A 21,611-nucleotide genomic window follows, 5' to 3' on the forward strand; every position below is an offset into this window, starting at 1 on the left:
GTTATAGACTAGTACTCATACAATACAATACAACTGTATTATTGGTTATAGACTAGTACTCCTACAATACAATACAACTGTATTATTGGTTATAGACTAAAACTCCTACAATACAACTGTATTATTGGTTATAGACTAGAACTCCTACTATACAACTGTATTATTGGTTATAGACAAGAACTCCTTCAATACCAACTGTATTATTGGTTATAGACTAGTACTTATACAATACAACTGTATTATTGGTTATAGACTAGAACTTCTACAATACAACTGTATTATTGGTTATAGACTAGAACTCCTACAATACAACTGTATTATTGGTTATAGACTAGTACTCCTACAATACAAAACAACTGTATTATTGGTTATAGACTAAAACTCCTACAATACAATACAACTTTATTATTGGTTATAGACTAAAACTCCTACAATACAACTGTATTATTGGTTATAGACTAGAACTCCTTCACTACAACTGTATTATTGGTTGTAGACTAGTACTCCTACAATACAATACAACTTTATTATTGGTTATAGACTAAAACTCCTACAATACAACTGTATTATTGGTTATAGACTAGAACTTCTACAATACAATACAACTGTATTATTGGTTATAGACTAAAACTCCTACAATACAATACACCTGTATTATTGGTAATAGACTAGAACTCCTACAATACAATACAACTGTATTATTGGTTATAGACTAGAACTTCTACAGTACAATACAACTGTATTATTGGTTGTAGACTAGAACTCCTACAATACAATACAACTGTATTATTGGTTATAGACTAGTACTCCTACAATACAATACAACTGTATTATTGGTTATAGACTAGAACTCCTACAATACAATACAACTGTATTATTGGTAATAGACTAAAACTCCTACAATACAACTGTATTATTGGTTATAGACTAGAACTCCTTCAATACAATACAACTGTATTATTGGTTATAGACTAGTACTCCTACAATACAATACAACTGTATTATTGGTAATAGACTAAAACTCCTACAATACAACTGTATTATTGGTTATAGACTAGAACTCCTACAATACAATACAACTGTATTATTGGTTATAGACTAGAACTCCTACAATACAATACAACTGTATTATTGGTAATAGACTAAAACTCCTACAATACAACTGTATTATTGGTTATAGACTAGAACTTCTACAATACAACTGTATTATTGGTTATAGACTAGAACTCCTACAATACAACTGTATTATTGGTTATAGACTAGTACTCCTACAATACAATACAACTGTATTATTGGTTATAGACTAAAACTCCTACAATACAATACAACTTTATTATTGGTTATAGACTAGAACTTCTACAATACAACTGTATTATTGGTTATAGACTAGAACTCCTACAATACAACTGTATTATTGTTTATAGACTATTACTCCTACAATACAATACAACTGTATTATTGGTTATAGACTAGAACTTCTACAATACAATACAACTGTATTATTGGTTATAGACTAGAACTCCTACAATACAACTGTATTATTGGTTATAGACTAGTACTCCTACAATACAATACAACTGTATTATTGGTTATAGACTAGTACTCATACAATACAATACAACTGTATTATTGGTTATAGACTAGTACTCCTACAATACAATACAACTTTATTATTGGTTATAGACTAAAACTTCTACAATACAACTGTATTATTGGTTATAGACTAGAACTCCTACTATACAACTGTATTATTGGTTATAGACAAGAACTCCTTCAATACAACTGTATTATTGGTTATAGACTAGTACTTATACAATACAACTGTATTATTGGTTATAGACTAGAACTTCTACAATACAACTGTATTATTGGTTATAGACTAGAACTCCTACAATACAACTGTATTATTGGTTATAGACTAGTACTCCTACAATACAAAACAACTGTATTATTGGTTATAGACTAAAACTCCTACAATACAATACAACTTTATTATTGGTTATAGACTAAAACTCCTACAATACAACTGTATTATTGGTTATAGACTAGAACTCCTTCACTACAACTGTATTATTGGTTGTAGACTAGTACTCCTACAATACAATACAACTTTATTATTGGTTATAGACTAAAACTCCTACAATACAACTGTATTATTGGTTATAGACTAGAACTTCTACAATACAATACAACTGTATTATTGGTTATAGACTAAAACTCCTACAATACAATACACCTGTATTATTGGTAATAGACTAGAACTCCTACAATACAATACAACTGTATTATTGGTTATAGACTAGAACTTCTACAATACAATACAACTGTATTATTGGTTGTAGACTAGAACTCCTACAATACAATACAACTGTATTATTGGTTATAGACTAGAACTCCTACAATACAATACAACTTTATTATTGGTTATAGACTAGTACTCCTACAATACAATACAACTGTATTATTGGTTATAGACTAGAACTCCTACAATACAATACAACTGTATTATTGGTAATAGACTAAAACTCCTACAATACAACTGTATTATTGGTTATAGACTAGAACTCCTTCAATACAATACAACTGTATTATTGGTTATAGACTAGTACTCCTACAATACAATACAACTGTATTATTGGTAATAGACTAAAACTCCTACAATACAACTGTATTATTGGTTATAGACTAGAACTCCTACAATACAATACAACTGTATTATTGGTTATAGACTAGAACTCCTACAATACAATACAACTGTATTATTGGTAATAGACTAAAACTCCTACAATACAACTGTATTATTGGTTATAGACTAGAACTTCTACAATACAACTGTATTATTGGTTATAGACTAGAACTCCTACAATACAACTGTATTATTGGTTATAGACTAGTACTCCTACAATACAATACAACTGTATTATTGGTTATAGACTAAAACTCCTACAATACAATACAACTTTATTATTGGTTATAGACTAGAACTTCTACAATACAACTGTATTATTGGTTATAGACTAGAACTCCTACAATACAACTGTATTATTGTTTATAGACTATTACTCCTACAATACAATACAACTGTATTATTGGTTATAGACTAAAACTCCTACAATACAACTGTATTATTGGTTATAGACTAGAACTCCTTCAATACAACTGTATTATTGGTTGTAGACTAGTACTCCTACAATACAATACAACTTTATTATTGGTTATAGACTAAAACTCCTACAATACAATACAACTGTATTATTGGTTATAGACTAGTACTTCTACAATACAATACAACTGTATTATTGGTTATAGACTAGAACTCCTACAATACAATACAACTGTATTATTGGTTATAGACTAGAACTTCTACAATACAATACAACTGTATTATTGGTTATAGACTAGAACTCCTACAATACAACACAACTGTATTATTGGTTATAGACTAGTACTCCTACAATACAATACAACTGTATTATTGGTTATAGACTAGTACTCCTACAATACAATACAACTGTATTATTGGTTATAGACTAAAACTCCTACAATACAATACAACTGTATTATTGGTAATAGACTAGAACTTCTACAATACAATACAACTGTATTATTGGTTATAGACTAAAACTCCTACAATACAACTGTATTATTGGTTATAGACTAAAACTCCTACAATACAATACAACTGTATTATTGGTTATAGACTAGAACTCCTACAATACAATACAACTGTATTATTGGTTATAGACTAAAACTCCTACAATACAATACAACTGTATTATTGGTTATAGACTAGAACTCCTACTATACAACTGTATTATTGGTTATAGACTAGAACTCCTACAATACAATACAACTGTATTATTGGTTATAGACTAAAACTCCTACAATACAATACAACTGTATTATTGGTTATAGACTAGAACTCCTACTATACAACTGTATTATTGGTTATAGACTAGAACTCCTTCAATACAACTGTATTATTGGTTATAGACTAGTACTCCTACAATACAATACAACTGTATTATTGGTTATAGACTAGAACTTCTACAATACAATACAACTTTATTATTGGTTATAGACTAGAACTTCTACAATACAATACAACTGTATTATTGGTTATAGACTAGAACTCCTAAAATACAACTGTATTATTGGTTATAGACTAGAACTCCCTCAATACAACTGTATTATTGGTTGTAGACTAGTACTCCTACAATACAATACAACTGTATTATTGGTTATAGACTAAAACTCCTACAATACAATACAACTTTATTATTGGTTATAGACTAGAACTTCTACAATACAATACAACTGTATTATTGGTTATAGACTAGAACTCCTACAATACAACTGTATTATTGGTTATAGACTAGAACTCCTTCAATACAACTGTATTATTTGTTGTAGACTAGTACTCCTACAATACAATACAACTTTATTATTGGTTATAGACTAGAACTTCTACAATACAACTGTATTATTGGTTATAGACTAGAACTCCTACAATACAATACAACTGTATTATTGGTTATAGACTAGTACTCCTACAATACAATACAACTGTATTATTGGTTATAGACTAGTACTCCTACAATACAATACAACTGTATTATTGGTTATAGACTAGTACTCCTACAATACAATACAACTGTATTATTGGTTATAGACTAGTACTCCTACAATACAATAAAACTGTATTATTGGTTATAGACTAGTACTCCTACAATACAATACAACTGTATTATTGGTTATAGACTAGTACTCCTACAATACAATACAACTGTATTATTGGTTATAGACTAGTACTCCTACAATACAATACAACTGTATTATTGGTTATAGACTAGTACTCCTACAATACAATACAACTGTATTATTGGTTATAGACTAGAACTTCTACAATACAACTGTATTATTGGTTATAGACCAGAACTCCTACTATACAACTGTATTATTGGTTATAGACAAGAACTCCTTCAATACAACTGTATTATTGGTTATAGACTAGTACTTCTACAATACAATACAACTGTATTATTGGTTATAGACTAGAACTTCTACAATACAACTGTATTATTGGTTATAGACTAGAACTCCTACAATACAACTGTATTATTGGTTATAGACTAGAACTCCTACTATACAATTGTATTATTGGTTATAGACAAGAACTCCTTCAATACAACTGTATTATTGGTTATAGACTAGTACTTCTACAATACAATACAACTGTATTATTGGTTATAGACTAGAACTCCTTCAATACAACTGTATTATTTGTTGTAGACTAGTACTCCTACAATACAATACAACTTTATTATTGGTTATAGACTAGAACTTCTACAATACAATACAACTGTATTATTGGTTATAGACTAGAACTCCTACAATACAACTGTATTATTGGTTATAGACTAGTACTCCTACAATACAATACAACTGTATTATTGGTTATAGACTAGTACTCCTACAATACAATACAACTGTATTATTGGTTATAGACTAGTACTCCTACAATACAATTGTATTATTGGTTATAGACTAGTACTCCTACAATACAATACAACTGTATTATTGGTTATAGACTAGTACTCCTACAATACAATAAAACTGTATTATTGGTTATAGACTAGTACTCCTACAATACAATACAACTGTATTATTGGTTATAGACTAGTACTCCTACAATACAATACAACTGTATTATTGGTTATAGACTAGAACTCCTTCAATACAATACAACTGTATTATTGGTTATAGACTAGAACTCCTACAATACAATACAACTGTATTATTGGTTATAGACTAGAACTTCTACAATACAACTGTATTATTGGTTATAGACTAGAACTCCTACTATACAACTGTATTATTGGTTGTAGACTAGAACTCCTACAATACAACTGTATTATTGGTTATAGACTAGTACTTCTACAATACAATACAACTGTATTATTGGTTATAGACTAGAACTTCTACAATACAACTGTATTATTGGTTATAGACTAGAACTCCTACAATACAACTGTATTATTGGTTATAGACTAGAACTCCTACTATACAATTGTATTATTGGTTATAGACAAGAACTCCTTCAATACAACTGTATTATTGGTTATAGACTAGTACTCCTACAATACAATACAACTGTATTATTGGTTATAGACTAGAACTTCTACAATACAACTGTATTATTGGTTATAGACTAGAACTCCTACAATACAACTGTATTATTGGTTATAGACTAGTACTCCTACAATACAATACAACTGTATTATTGGTTATAGACTAAAACTCCTACAATACAATACAACTGTATTATTGGTTATAGACTAAAACTCCTACAATACAACTGTATTATTGGTTATAGACTAGAACTCCTACAATACAATACAACTTTATTATTGGTTATAGACTAAAACTCCTACAATACAACTGTATTATTGGTTATAGACTAGAACTTCTACAATACAATACAACTGTATTATTGGTTATAGACTAAAACTCCTACAATACAATACAACTGTATTATTGGTAATAGACTAAAACTCCTACAATACAATACAACTGTATTATTGGTTATAGACTAGAACTCCTACAATACAACTGTATTATTGGTTATAGACTAGAACTCCTACAATACAATACAACTGTATTATTGGTAATAGACTAAAACTCCTACAATACAACTGTATTATTGGTTATAGACTAGAACTCCTTCAATACAATACAACTGTATTATTGGTTATAGACTAGTACTCCTACAATACAATACAACTGTATTATTGGTTATAGACTAGAACTCCTTCAATACAATACAACTGTATTATTGGTTATAGACTAAAACTCCTACAATACAACTGTATTATTGGTTATAGACTAGAACTCCAACAATACAATACAACTGTATTATTGGTTATAGACTAAAACTCCTACAATACAATACAACTGTGTTATTGGTTATAGACTAAAACTCCTACAATACAATACAACTGTGTTATTGGTTATAGACTATAACTCCTACAATACAACTGTATTATTGGTTATAGACTAGAACTCCTACAATGCAACTGTATTATTGGTTATAGACTAGAACTTCAACAATACAATACAACTGTATTATTGGTTATAGACTAGAACTCCAACAATACAATACAACTGTATTATTGGTTATAGACTAGAACTCCAACCATAAAATACTACGTTAGTGTCCAAATCGGAAAGAGTCATTACAGAAATACACTGAACTAAAATATAAACGCAACAATTTCAAAGACTTTACTGAGTTACAGTTCATATAAGGAAACCAATCAATTGAAATAAATTCTTTGGGCCCTAATCTATGGAGTTCACGTAACTGGGAATACAGATATGCATCTGTTGGTCACAAATACCTTAAAAATAAAAGTAGGGGCGTGGATCAGAAAACCAGTCAGTATCTGGTGTGACCACCATTTGCCTCATGCAGCGCGACATATCTCCTTCACATAGAGTTGATCAGGCTGTTGATTCAATGGCTGTGCGAAGTTGCTGGATATTGGCGGGAACTGGAACATGCTGTCATACACATCGATCCAGAGCGTCCCAAACATCGTCAATGAGTGACATGTCTGGTGGTGAGTATGCAGGCCATGGAAGAACTGCGAAATGTTTTTAGCTTCCAGGAATTGTGTACAGATCCTTGCGACATGGGGCCGTGCATTATCATGCTGAAACAAGAGGTGATGGTGGCGGGTGAATGGCACGACAATGGGCCTCTGGATCTCGTCACGGTATCTCTGTGCATTCAAATTGCCATCAGTAAAATGCAATTAAATTGTGTTCGCTGTCCGTAGCTTATGCCTGCCCATACCATAACCCCAACGGCACCATGGAGCACTCTGTTCACAACATTGACATCAGCAAACCGCCTGCCCACACGACACCATACACGCTTTCTGCCATTTGCCCAGTACAGCTGCAACCATGAATCATCCGTGAAGAGCACACTTCTCTAGCGTGCCAGTAGCCATCAAAGGTGAGCATTTTCCCACTGAAGTCGGTTATGACGCCGAACTGCAGTCAGGTCAAGACCCTGGTGAGGACGATGAACACACAGATGAGCTTCCCTGAGACGGTTTCTGACAGTTTGTGCAGAAATTCTTTGGTTGTGCAAACCCACAGTTTCATCAGCTGTCTGGGTGGCTGGTCTCAGACGATCCCGCAGGAGGTCCTGGGCTGGCGTGGTCTGCAGTTGTGAGGCCGATTGGATGTACTGACAAATTCTCTAAAACAACGTTGGAGGCGGCTTGTGGAAATTAACATTAAAAACTCTGGCAACATCTCTGGTGGACATTCCTGTAGTCAGCATGCCAACTGCACACAACTTCAAAACTTGAGACATCTATGGCAGTGTGTTGTGTGACATAACTGCACATTTTAGAGTGGCCTTTTATTGTCCCCTGCAGAAGGTGCACCTGTGTAACGATCACGCTGTTTAATCAGCTTCTTGATATGCCAAACCTGTCAGGTGGATGGATTATCTTGGCAAATGATATGCTCACTAACAGGGATGTAAACCAATCTGTGCACAATATTGGAGAGAAATTAGCTTTGTGTGCATATGAAACATTTCTGGGCTCTTTTATTTCAGCTCATGAAACATGTGACCAACACTTTACATGTTGTGTGTATATATTTTTCTACAGTGTATAAACATTGGAAAGCAAGCATCACAGGGTCAGCCAGAGTGCAGCCCCTCTGGAGCAGTTTAGGAGTCGTGGTAAGTGGTGGTAGGTGGGTGGACTACCACTACCGTACCTTGCGGGAGTGGTAGTCCATGGCTGCAATGAGGAGGAGGTAGAGCCCCATACAGAGATCTGCGAAGGCCAGGTTACACATCAGGAACTGGGAGACATTAAGCTTCTTGTGACTGGTGAGGAGAATGATCAAAAATGTTAAAAAGATCAGCAATCACTTGAATATATTTCGCAATTGAAACATTGTTTTAATGATAGTGTTTTAATGATTTTTTTTCACCTTTATTTAACCATATTGTTTTAATTATATTTATCTCATTTAAGCAACATGTCTTAGTAAACCACACACTGTAATGTGGATAAGAGTTGAGCATGTTCTTTCCCATAGAATTAAATAGATTACAATCCATTCATTCCAATTGGACTGGTTTATCCCTTACTAAGATGGCTGCCATTATCCCCACACTCTAAAACTATGTGGGTCTATGCCAGCCAGTCTCGTGTATTATACATCTCGATGTTCTCTCTCTCTACCTGGGTTGTGACTAGACGGAATACAGCTACAGCTTCTTTTTTTTTGCTGCTTTTTGTAGCTGTCACGGATCCCTCCAGAACTGTGTCATTACGTACACCTGGTCCCCATTTCCCTGATTGTAATTGTATAAATCTGCCCTTTGGTTTCCATTGGGCTGTCGATTATTGTTCCAATGTCCGTTGTGCCTGTGAGTACCTGTGCCTTGTTGTTTTGGCTTTCGTGCCGCTTGTATTGCGCAGATGATTACGGGTCTCGTCCCGTGTGGCATCATTGTGCGCTTGTGTATTTATTCGAGGTACTCCTCACTCTTTTGTTTGGGTCTCAACCCCATGTTTTGTATACGTGTTTGTTTGGTCTTCGTCCCTGTGCCTTTACATGGCACGCTGTAATTTGGGTGAAATAAAAACAAATATTACGCATTCCTGCGCCTGTCTCCCGATCCTTCACACGTGACAGTAGCAGGTTAGGAGATTATTTTAGCTAACCTTAAGCCTTTTCCTAACCTTAACCTAATTATCCTAACCTGCTCCATTCATTCTCCTAACCTGCTGCGTAAGTTTTCCTAACCTGCTACTAAGTCACTTCCTGTCGTAGCTGTACACCACCTAGTCAAAACCCTTTACCTGGTGATCAGTACAATCAGCACGGTCATGTTCCCGGCCACAGCGAACACAGTGATGAGCCAGGTGACTGCGCGGAGGAAGGAGTACCCCAGCAGGTCCTCACAGGGGTTGAAGGCATCCGGCTCCGGGGTGCACTGGAAGGGTCCAGGACACAGGCTCAGCTGCAGGTCTGGGTATTGGAGGTTGATGTCGTACAGGTCTGTTACATTGTCTGCTGAGAGGTCCCTGTAGAAAAGGGGAAGACAACATGGAGCAGAGAATTTGATACCAAAAAAAGAAAAGAAAATGTAAAATCAATGGTTAAAAAACAGCCTGTCAATAGAGACCGCTACATATGTACAGAACTTTCCCCTGATACATGGTGCAATAATTGTCTTACATGATTTTATCGTCATCGCACAGCCTTCTGAGGTTCGGAGAGAGTGCAAGGACAACTTTTTCCCTTTGGATGGATAAGGAGAAAAACAGGAAGGTTATAGTAGACTCTTGAATGTCAAACTGTGTGTGTACCAATATGTGATGTGTACCTACCTGTGTTTGCGTCGCCAGGTGTGGAAGGCACAGCAGTGGCTGGGGTAAGTGACCTCTGCCACCTCTAGCTCTAGGAGGCTTTCCAGAGGGGGTAGAGTCTTCAGGTAAGGGGTAGAACGGGCAATCAGGACCTTCAAATGTCCCAAGCCTCGACGGGGGAGGGTGTGGAGAGCTGTGGAGGAGACGTCACTGGACAACAAACATACAGTAAACACAAGAGTCAAATGTAATTATAATTTGTTTTACAGTAGAAACTTAATTGTCCATAGTTATAGCAAACAATTTAAAATTGTCTTCTGTTCTCTTCATTTACCCCCCCCCCCCCCCCCCCCCCGATAGCACACATCACACAGTTGAGAGGAACGTAGGGTCAAGCTGCAATGGATGAAAAGAAATGAAAGCTCATCCTTTGTTCAAAAATTGCTTTTTTGCCTTCACACAGATTACAACTTCTCATTTCCAACTAATTGAAAATGAAATTATCACCCTTTCTTAAACAAGCCATACAAAGCTGGTTACAATTTCAGTTTTATCCTCCAGAAAAGGTAGAACAAATATTACAACAAATGTTATGGTTAAACTCCGATATATTGATTAATAAAAAAACTATGATAAAAATGGATCAGTAGTCAGATGTTGTGTCTATGTAATCTTTATTAAATGTATAACTAATGTGTATGTTTGACATTGTCAGTTATAGGTAGTGAAAGGAAATACTGGAGCTCTGTGGAGGTCAGTGTGGCAGGAAGGGTGTGTAACAGGAAATACTGGGGCTCTGTGGAGGTCAGTGTGGCAGGAAGGGTGTGAAACAGGAAATACTGGGGCTTTGTGGAGGTCAGTGTGGCAGGAAGGGTGTGAAACAGGAAATATTGGGGCTTTGTGGAGGTCAGTGTGGCAGGAAGGGTGTGAAACAGGAAATACTGGGGCTCTGTGGAGGTCAGTGTGGCAGGAAGGGTGTGAAACAGGAAATAGTGGGGCTCTGTGGAGGTCAGTGTGGCAGGAAGGGTGTGAAACAGGAAATACTGGGGCTCTGTGGAGGTCAGTGTGGCAGGAAGGGTGTGAAACAGGAAATACTGGGGCTCTGTGGAGGTCAGTGTGGCAGGAAGGGTGTGAAACAGGAAATATTGGGGCTCTGTGGAGGTCAGTGTGGCAGGAAGGGTGTGAAACAGGAAATACTGGGGCTTTGTGGAGGTCAGTGTGGCAGGAAGGGTGTGAAACATGAAATACTGGGGCTTTGTGGAGGTCAGTGTGGCAGGAAGGGTGTGAAACAGGAAATATTGGGGCTTTGTGGAGGTCAGTGTGGCAGGAAGGGTGTGAAACAGGAAATACTGGGGCTCTGTGGAGGTCAGTGTGGCAGGAAGGGTGTGAAACAGGAAATACTGGGGCTCTGTGGAGGTCAGTGTGGCAGGAAGGGTGTGAAACAGGAAATATTGGGGCTTTGTGGAGGTCAGTGTGGCAGGAAGGGTGTGAAACAGGAAATATTGGGGCTCTGTGGAGGTCAGTGTGGCAGGAAGGGTGTGAAACAGGAAATACTGGGGCTCTGTGGAGGTCAGTGTGGCAGGAAGGGTGTGAAACAGGAAATACTGGGGCTCTGTGGAGGTCAGTGTGGCAGGAAGGGTGTGAAACAGGAAATACTGGGGCTTTGTGGAGGTCAGTGTGGCAGGAAGGGTGTGAAACAGGAAATACTGGGGCTCTGTGGAGGTCAGTGTGGCAGGAAGGGTGTGAAACAGGAAATATTGGGGCTTTGTGGAGGTCAGTGTGGCAGGAAGGGTGTGAAACAGGAAATACTGGGGCTCTGTGGAGGTCAGTGTGGCAGGAAGGACGTTTATATTATAGGAATGGACTATTATATTGAAGGTGAATTTTACATTATGGTTGTCAAAGAAAGTATTCACTTACAGCATAGTTGGCCCTGAGGCCCCCTCAAAGGCATCCTCATGGATGTTCCTCAGATACCTGTTGCCTTTCAGAATCCTACACAAGAAAACCGTCAAATACATGGGATGAGGTCATGTTTGTCTTCATCACAGATGAGCACAAGCCATGACAGTTATATCCTTGCAATAAATGAGTAAAATATGGGCGTTTTGCTTTTGGATTCTGATATTTGACCATTTTGTTTTCTCTTCTCTAAAACCTACACTTTTCTATGGATGCCCAACTGATCCTCATCTCAACTAACTAACTTACTAAGCTTTGTTTGTTTAGACTCCTTGAAAGCGATTCTGGCGAGACCAAGACGCCGCTAACGCCTCAGCGTGGCAAGGGGGTAAAGTAAACAACGGGGCACCCAATCAATGTTTTGTCTCACAAGACATTTATTTACTGGTACATTGAGTTTCTTTGATTAACCCAAGCCTTCCACACAACTCTTAAACAACAGCAAAACAAGGCTTAGAAAAAATCACAACAGCAGCTCCTGCTGAGAGAGAGTATGTGTGTGTGTTTCAGGCACTTTGTTGTAAGAACTGCAACTCAGCAGCAGCGGAGAAAATGTTGATTGTTTGAGGGGAATACATACAGTTTATCCAGATTTGTTCCGTTGAAAGCGTGTGACCTGATTTCCTTGAATCCATTTTTTATAATTTTCCTGGAAGAAAAACATTTCTAAACATTTAATTTGAATTGGTTGTCAAGGTCAGCTTCACCGATTTACAATTGCTTACAGACATACAACAGAAAATGATTAAAAAACATAATTTACAGGTGCTGTCCTAAACCTGGACTCAATGACAATTATAATGGTTACCGCAACCAATTAGATGAGGTTAAATGAAATCAGCAGTGAAACGATTCTTAGGCTACCTGAAACGCCTAGATGAGAGAATTCTCTAATCAATGATCTAAACACGTGCTGAGAAAATGAAAGCCCACAAAACGAGTCATTTGCTCAAGAAAGTATGGCTGTTTGGAGTATGGCTGTAAATAAGTAATAGTATTGTACTGATACTCACATGTACACACTCTCCTCTGTGATACCTTGAAAGGCATTGGCAGGTATGCTGTCGAGATGCATGTTATCTCCCAGCTCACTGCACACAGAAAAGAGGAGGAGAGGATAAGAGAGAAGAGAGGAGAGGAGAAGAGGAGAGGTGAGTGAAGAGAAGAGCGGAAAGAAGCAAAGAGCAGAGAAGAGATACTAAATATCAGTGCCTGGCCACTGAACATGTCATGTCACAGACCAGGTTCAGTTCCTTTTCAGTGAAAAAAATTGGAATTGAAATTGCAGGGCAACACTGGGGTTGAGTGTATATTATCTTAAAATGGGTGTAGCTATATTATCATAACATATGATCTTAAAATATAAGGTAGACCAACATCAACTTGTAATCCAGTTTCAAATGGGTCAAGTTCTGGATACGTACAGGAAGAAGTTATCCAGTATCACCAAAGAGGACATGGTGGAGAAGTCAGGAAAATGTATTATTCCTGTGTTACAGATACTCCTGGGAGAGAGAAAAGAGGAGAAGGTGGGAAAGAGGAGATGAAGAAAGAGACAGAGGTAAAAATGTATATATAAATAAAATGATAAAATTGAACATTGACAAACAGGTATTGTACCTGGAATTACAGTTGTATGGTAACTATCAATATACTGTACTTGTAATAAAAGCTTACAGGTATCTCAGCCTGGGCAGATCAGTGAAGCCCCCCTTCTCTATACTGATCAGATTTCTGATGTTCTGTATCTGTCTAAGGAATAACAGAAAAGAGAACAATATTAACATTTATTTAAAAAAAAGTTAACATTGATTTCCAATAGCCCAATCAAGTAACATATATTTTTACTCATGAGTGCACTTGTAACTCATACTTTTAAATGTTTTTGTTACAGTAATGTTATATCTAGGAATGAAGAGGATTAAGTAAATCAATTATATTCTGCATGCATTGTTGTGTTCAAGGCAGACTAATGGTTTTAGATAATGGCTCATACAAGGCAGACTAATGTATTTAGATAATGGCTCATTCAAGGCAGACTAATGGATCATTCAAAGCAGACTAATGGATTTAGATAATGACTCATTCAAGGCAAACTAATGGATTTAGATAATGGCTCATTCAAGGCAGACTAATGGATTTAGATAATGGCTCATTCAAGGCAGACTAATGGATTTAGATAATGACTCATTCAAGGCAAACTAATGGATTTAGATAATGACTCATTCAAGGCAGACTAATGGATTTAGATAATGACTCATTCAAGGCAAACTAATGGATTTAGATAATGGCTCATTCAAGGCAGACTAATGGATTTAGATAATGACTCATTCAAGGCAAACTAATGGATTTAGATAATGGCTCATACAAGGCAGACTAATGGATTTAGATAATGTCTCATTCAAGGTTCAATGAACCACAAATCTTCACATTAACCAGTGTATTACAGTAACATCAGAACTTATCAGGGTAGAAGGAGACAACCCAGTCTAATCCATGGCCTCCAATGGAACAAAACGTTATCTCACCAACTGAAACCTTGACAACTTTGAGATGAAAGTTCTGTAATTGGTGTGTGTGTGTGTGTGTGTGTGTGTGTGTGTGTGTGTGTGTGTGTGTGTGTGTGTGTGTGTGTGTGTGTGTGTGTGTGTGTGTGTGTGTGTGTGTGTGTGTGTGTGTGTGGGTGAGACACTTACATCTCAGCCAGGCTGTGGAGAGAGAGGAATGCATGGTTTCTTATGTTCCTGATGCAGTCACTCTGAGAGATCTCACTGTGGCAGAAAAATACACAGCATAATGTACATTCCCATTCTAAAGGAATATCCCTTAATCATCAAATAGAGATTATGCAGAGCGTAGACTGCAAATGGAAAAGTGAAATAAGAAGTATTGTGATGAGGCCAAGGTGACTAGGCTCAGAGAGGAAGAGAAGTGTTATGTCACTTCTTTAAAAAACTAAGAAATGCAGTGTGGAAGGCTCTAGTGACATGCCCTTGACTGTTTCCTGTCTTCCTGATGATGCCCTTGCTACCCTCCAACCCATCCCCCATCCCAAACCAACCTCCCATACCTTCTCAGCCCCCTTCTTCTAGTGTTAATTATACCTTTTTATTGACCTCCCTACGTTTGACCTTTCCAAGCCACCGTACCGCCGACTGATCTGTAATTAACCAACACTTTCCATTTAGATAGCCATTTTAGATTCCATCTTAAACCAGAGAATAATTAAACCTAGCGACCCACTATGCTTATATTCTCACTCAGCCCTGCGTGTGTGTGTATGTACCTTCCCTCTTAAGTTGTTGTATACCATCTTAATTAGCGTTACTTTTGGAGAACGATTAAAAAGCCATTTCAGAGCATCATCATCCTTGGAGGAAAGTGAGTGAGTCCAGCCAATGTGAGTCATCCATGACAAGACAAGACCATCTGAACTCCGCAATAGCAAACTGGCCAGTGTGACCTAGGACTAGATTCAATCAGATTTACATAGCAGTTATTTTGGAGGTGTCCGAGGTGGAACTGTGTTAGAACTGTCAAATCCACAAGCGGTTCGTTGCGTTACCTTATCGCGGACACTGCCATTGGATGAAACAAAACATGCATTAGCCTAACATCAATGGGTTGACATTGGAGTCATTATTTCTATAATCTATAGAGCCTACACTTTCTAGTCCCTACACTTTCTAGTCCCGTGTGGCTCAGTTGGTAGAGCATGGCGCTTGCAACGCCAGGGTTGTGGGTTCATTTCCCACGGGGGGACCAGGGTTCAATTCCCACGGGGGGACCAGGATGAATATGTATGAACTTTCCAATTTGTAAGTCGCTCTGGATAAGAGCGTCTGCTAAATGACTTAAATGTAAATGTAGTGAAGGGTTGTGACTTCTAACGTGGTAGGAAAATAAGGAAGGGAGTGGTTGTGACTTCTAACGTGGTAGGAAAATAAGGAAGGGAGTGGTTGTGACTTCTAATATGGTAGAGATGATAAGGAAGGGAGTGTTTGTGACTTCTAATATGGTAGAGATGATAAGGAAGGGAGTGTTTGTGACTTCTAATATGCTAGGGATGACAAGGAAGGGAGTGGTTGTGACTTCTAATATGGTAGGGATGATAAGGAAGGGAGTGTTTGTGACTTCTAATATGCTAGGGATGACAAGGAAGGGAGTGGTTGTGACTTCTAACGCAGTAGGATAATAAGGAAGGGAGTGGTTGTGACTTCTAATATGGTAGAGATGATAAGGAAGGGAGTGTTTGTGACTTCTAATATGCTAGGGATGACAAGGAAGGGAGTGGTTGTGACTTCTAATATGGTAGGGATGATAAGGAAGGGAGTGTTTGTGACTTCTAATATGCTAGGGATGACAAGGAAGGGAGTGGTTGTGACTTCTAATATGGTAGGGATGATAAGGAAGGGAGTGTTTGTGACTTCTAATATGCTAGGGATGACAAGGAAGGGAGTGGTTGTGACTTCTAACGCAGTAGGATAATAAGGAAGGGAGTGGGTTGTGACTTCTAACGCAGTAGGAAAATAAGGAAGGGAGTGTTTGTGACTTCTAATATGCTAGGGATGACAAGGAAGGGAGTGGTTGTGACTTCTAACGCAGTAGGATAATAAGGAAGGGAGTGGTTGTGACTTCTAACGCAGTAGGATAATAAGGAAGGGAGTGGTTGTGACTTCTAACGCAGTAGGATAATAAGGAAGGGAGTGTTTGTGACTTCTAATATGCTAGGGATGACAAGGAAGGGAGTGGGTTGTGACTTCTAACGCAGTAGGATGATAAGGAAGGGAGTGGGTTGTGACTTCTAACGCAGTAGGAAAATAAGGAAGGGAGTGGGTTGTGACTTCTAACGCGGGAGGGATGATAAGGAAGGGAGTGGGATGTGACACAAAAGCATCCACTCACCGATACGTCAGCTCTTACCGCTGTTACACCTCCAACACGCCAAAACATCTGCTATGCGGATGTCGGCCAATGCTGGTTAACGCTGGTAAACGCTTGATCTGATTGAATCTAGGCCCTAGTGTTGATTTTTCAGTGTAACATTTTGTGAGTTGCAAGGTAACACTGGCTCAGGGAGCGTAAAATTTACTTTATCGATATACCACTATATATCCACTTCTGGACCCGAATTCCAAGTGGTAACTGGGCCACGGAGTAAGTGGTAACCTTGTAGATGTGGACCGGAATACATGTGGTGTCTGCTCTGTCCTTACCTTGATGAGCTCATAAGCTTGGGGTGAACTTCTCTTGGAGAGTGTTCAGTAGAGCAATACAGGCAGTCTGCCATGTTCCTCAATGATCAACGTATTATGACAGACTGTTAGCGAGCTATAACACACGCAGGGTTTGGTTCAATATTACTCAATGATTAACTGATTAACTCATATAAAGAGATAATGATAGCTAAGAGGGGTGGAATAGACCTCAATCAAAACCTCAACCAGTCACTAATTGAGTTATCAATAAGGGGACAGCTGCATCCTGAGCAGATCAGATTAGGGTAAACCTGGTCCCCTGACGATAGGAAACAGGTAAGAGTAAACCGATCTGGAACCAGGCAAGATTAAGCCATCCCCCGTGATAAAATACCATAATAGGAGTCTTACTAGTTGGCTTGTGAGCAGCTAGGGGTCCTTGACTTCAAGCCAAGCTGGGGTAAAGCTGTCAGCCCAGATGTCACCCCAGATGAGTGTATGACTCAGTTATGAATGCAATGCATTGGGGTGGATGGGATATGGATGTAACTGTAATGAGGTGGTGGTCCCCCGACCCCTTCCCTGTCCTTAGGTACACATGCTCCGTAAACAACAGGTGGAGACTAACAGTGAAATGCTTCATCACGAGCCCTTCCCAACAATGCAGGGAGAAAGAAAATGGAGAAGTAATAGAAAAGTAAAACACATAAAAGTAATAATAGATACACAATGAGTAATAATATTTTGACTATATACAAGGGCTACCAGTACTGAGTGGATGTGCAGGGGTATGTGGTCATTGAGGTAGACATGTACATATAACTAGGAATAAAGTGACAGATGGTCAACAGTAGCAGCAGCGTATGTGATGAGTCAAAAAAGTTAGTGCAAAAAGAGTCAATGCAGATAGTCCGGGTAGCTGTTTAGTTCACTTTTTAGCAGTTTTATGGCTTGGGGGTAGAAGCTGTTCAAAGTCTTGCTGGTTCCAGACTTGGTGCATTGGTACTGTTTGCTGTGCGGTAGCAGAGAAAACATTCAGTGACTTGAGTGGCTGGAGTCTAACAATTTTTAGATTGGGCCATATGCACTACCCTCTGTAGCACCTTGTGATCGGATGCCAAGCAGTTGCCATACCAAGCGGTGATGCCGCCAGTCAATATGCTCTCAATGGTGGTAGCTGTAAAGCATTTTGAGGATCTGAGGGCCCATGTCAAATCTTTTCAGCCTCCTGAGGGGGAAGCGGTGTTGTAGTGCCCTCTTCATGACTGTCTTGGTGTGTTTGGACCATGATAGGTCCTTAGTGATGTGGAAACTGAGGAACTTGAAGCTCTCGACCCGCTCCACTACAGCCCCGTCGATGTGAATAGGGGTGTGCCCTCCGTTTCCTGTAGTTCATGATCAACTCCTATGTCTTGCTGACGTTGATGGAGAGGTTGTTGTCCTACCATCTCTCACAGTCTCACATCAGAATTAGACATTCATACATTTTTCTCAAACGTCAATGTCTAAGTAATTCCAAACATCAAATTTTTAACTGTTTAAGGTTAGGTTTAGGCATTAACTACACATTTTTAAGGTCAGGTTTAAATCAGGTGTTAACTCGAAATTCTTAAATTCAGGCATTAACTCCAAATGGTTAAGGTAAGGGTTAAGGTTTGGGATAGGCTTAAAACAAATATTTTAAAAACGACTTTCTATCACTTGATTCAAACTTACGCCCATCCGCCATTCCCGTCCACAACGTCATAGCAAAACCGAAATCGACTTGAAGGTAACAGCACTCACTGTTAACCCTAGTGGCCAGTTTCCACTATGGTGTTGGACACCATGGTGTTCCACTCCACAGTCATTCATGGCTTTAGAAGCTTCTGATAGGCGAATTGACATAATTTGAGTCAATTGGAGGTGTACCTGTGGATGTATTTCAAGGCCTACCTTCAAACTCAGTGCCTCTTTGCTTTACGTCATGGGAAAATCAAAAGAAATCAGCCAAAACCTCAGAAAAAAATGGTAGACCTCCACAAGTCTGGTTCATCCTTTGGATCAATTTCCAAACACCTGAAGGTACCGCGTTCATCTGTACAAACAATAGTACGCAAGTATAAACACCATGGGAACACGAAACCATCATACCGCTCAGGAAGGAGACGTGTTCTGTCTCCTAGAGGTGAACGTACTTTGGTGCGAAAAGTGCAAATCAATCCCAGAACAACAGCAAAGGACCTTGTGAAGATGCTGAAGGAAACAGGTACAAAAGTATCGATATCCACAGTAAAACGAGTCCTACATCGACATAACCTGAAAGGCCGCTCAGCAAGAAGCCACTGCCCCAAAACCGGCATAAAAAGCCAGACTACGGTTTGCAACACATATCGTACTTTTTGGAGAAATGTCCTCTGGTCTGATGAAACAAAAATAGAACTGTTTGGCCAGAATGACCATCATTATGTTTGGAGGAAAAAGGGGGAGGCTTGCAAGTCGAAGAACACTATCACAACCGTGAAGCACGGGGGTGGCAGCATCATGTTGTGGGGGTGCTTTGCTGCAGGAAGGACTGGACTATTCACAAAATAGATGGCATCTTGAGGAGGGAAATGATGTGGATATATTGAAGCAACATCTCAAGACATCAGTCAGGAAGTTAAAGCTTGGTCGCAAATGGGTCTTCCAAATAGACAATGACCCCTAGCATACTTCCAAAGTTGTGGCAAAATGGCTTAAGGACAACAAAGTCAAGGTATTGGAGTTGCCATCACAAAGCCCTGACCTCAATCCTATAGAACATTTGTGGGCAGAACTGAAAAAGCATGTGTGAGCAAGGAGGCCTACAAACCTGACTCAGTTACACCAGCTCTGTCAGGAGGAATGGGCAAAAATTCACCCAACTTATTGTGGGAAGCTTGTGGAAGGCTACCCGAAACGTTTGACCCAAGTTAAAGAATTTAAAGGCAATGCTACCAAATACTAACTGAGTGTATGTACACTTCTGACCCACTGGGAATGTGATGAAAGAAATAAAAGCTGAAATAAATAATTCTCTCTACTGTTATTCTGACATTTCACATTCTTAAAATAATAGTGGTGATCCTAACTGACATAAGACAGGGAATTTTTACTCGAAAATGTCAGGAATTGTGAAAAACTGAGTTTAAATGTATTTGGCTAAGGTGTATGTAAACTTCCGACTTCAACTGTATGTCATGGGTGAAAATGGCTTATTAAATACATTTAATTGATTGATTGAAACTCACATTCTGGACACGTTGATCAGTCCCCTGAAGGCATTGCTTGAAACTTCTGTCAATGGCAGATGAATTAGTCTTCTAAAAATAATACACAAAGAAAGAACATGTTTTAAAAACGTGTATCCTAAGGTATTATGATGAAGGCAAAGCCCACCAGTAGGTACTGTACTGATGCCCTCATTGTAAATACGAATTTGTTTCTTAATCGACTGGTTGCATTGAAAGGTTAAATAAATAAACAAATCATAAATAATCAGCTCGACAAACGTGCATTTTAACAAACACTGTATACATATTAACGCTATAATTTCAAAATATCTGCACAATTCCTCCTCAAAAACCGAATAGAATTGTAGGCTACTTACAAGTTTCGAATAAACGAAGGAGCGACTCGGGACCTTAGTTGCGTTTCCCTCGTGCAGCTGAGTTTCTCTCCCGTTTCTCTCCCGTTTGTGGAACATGTATCGCTCTTCATTGAACATTCGCAAATGGAAGGACAAGTAAAAGTCCAGCAGGAGCGCACATTCAGGACACCGGACAGCGCGAGAAGAACCCACACCGTCTGCGGGACTGGAACCATCCTGTAGTCTATGCTACCTGGGCACTTTGTCAACCGCTCCCCCCTTCCCCCAACTGTCACTTTCTCCAGAGAAAACCAATAAAACCGTCCTCAGGCACTACTTGACAAAGAGGAGAAAAGAGAGGACTGGTATCGTTTCCACCTGCCTGCGCTCGTGCTGTACTTGTACCTACTGTATCTTGTGTGCGTCACTCAGTCATTAGTCACTCAGCAC

The 21,611-nt window shown here is 38.4% G+C and overlaps 1 protein-coding gene across 1 annotated transcript; it reads right to left on the bottom strand.

Annotated features, from left to right (window-relative positions):
- Positions 1-8,805: 8,805 nt before the first annotated feature.
- On the bottom strand, positions 8,806-21,397 carry LOC120036324 (lutropin-choriogonadotropic hormone receptor-like; the record flags this gene model as incomplete). Its single annotated transcript, XM_038982800.1, has 11 exons — positions 21,216-21,397; positions 20,824-20,895; positions 15,071-15,145; positions 14,052-14,126; positions 13,799-13,879; positions 13,388-13,465; positions 12,955-13,023; positions 12,333-12,407; positions 10,434-10,622; positions 9,903-10,136; positions 8,806-8,917 (listed from the first exon to the last, which is right to left on the bottom strand). Coding segments are annotated over exons 1-11 (1,242 nt in total), but the record flags the coding sequence as incomplete, so codon positions are not given.
- Between the last annotated feature and the right edge of the window lie 214 nt (positions 21,398-21,611).

This window comes from Salvelinus namaycush, unplaced genomic scaffold, assembly GCF_016432855.1.
Source record: "Salvelinus namaycush isolate Seneca unplaced genomic scaffold, SaNama_1.0 Scaffold1304, whole genome shotgun sequence".
NCBI lineage: Eukaryota > Metazoa > Chordata > Actinopteri > Salmoniformes > Salmonidae > Salvelinus > Salvelinus namaycush.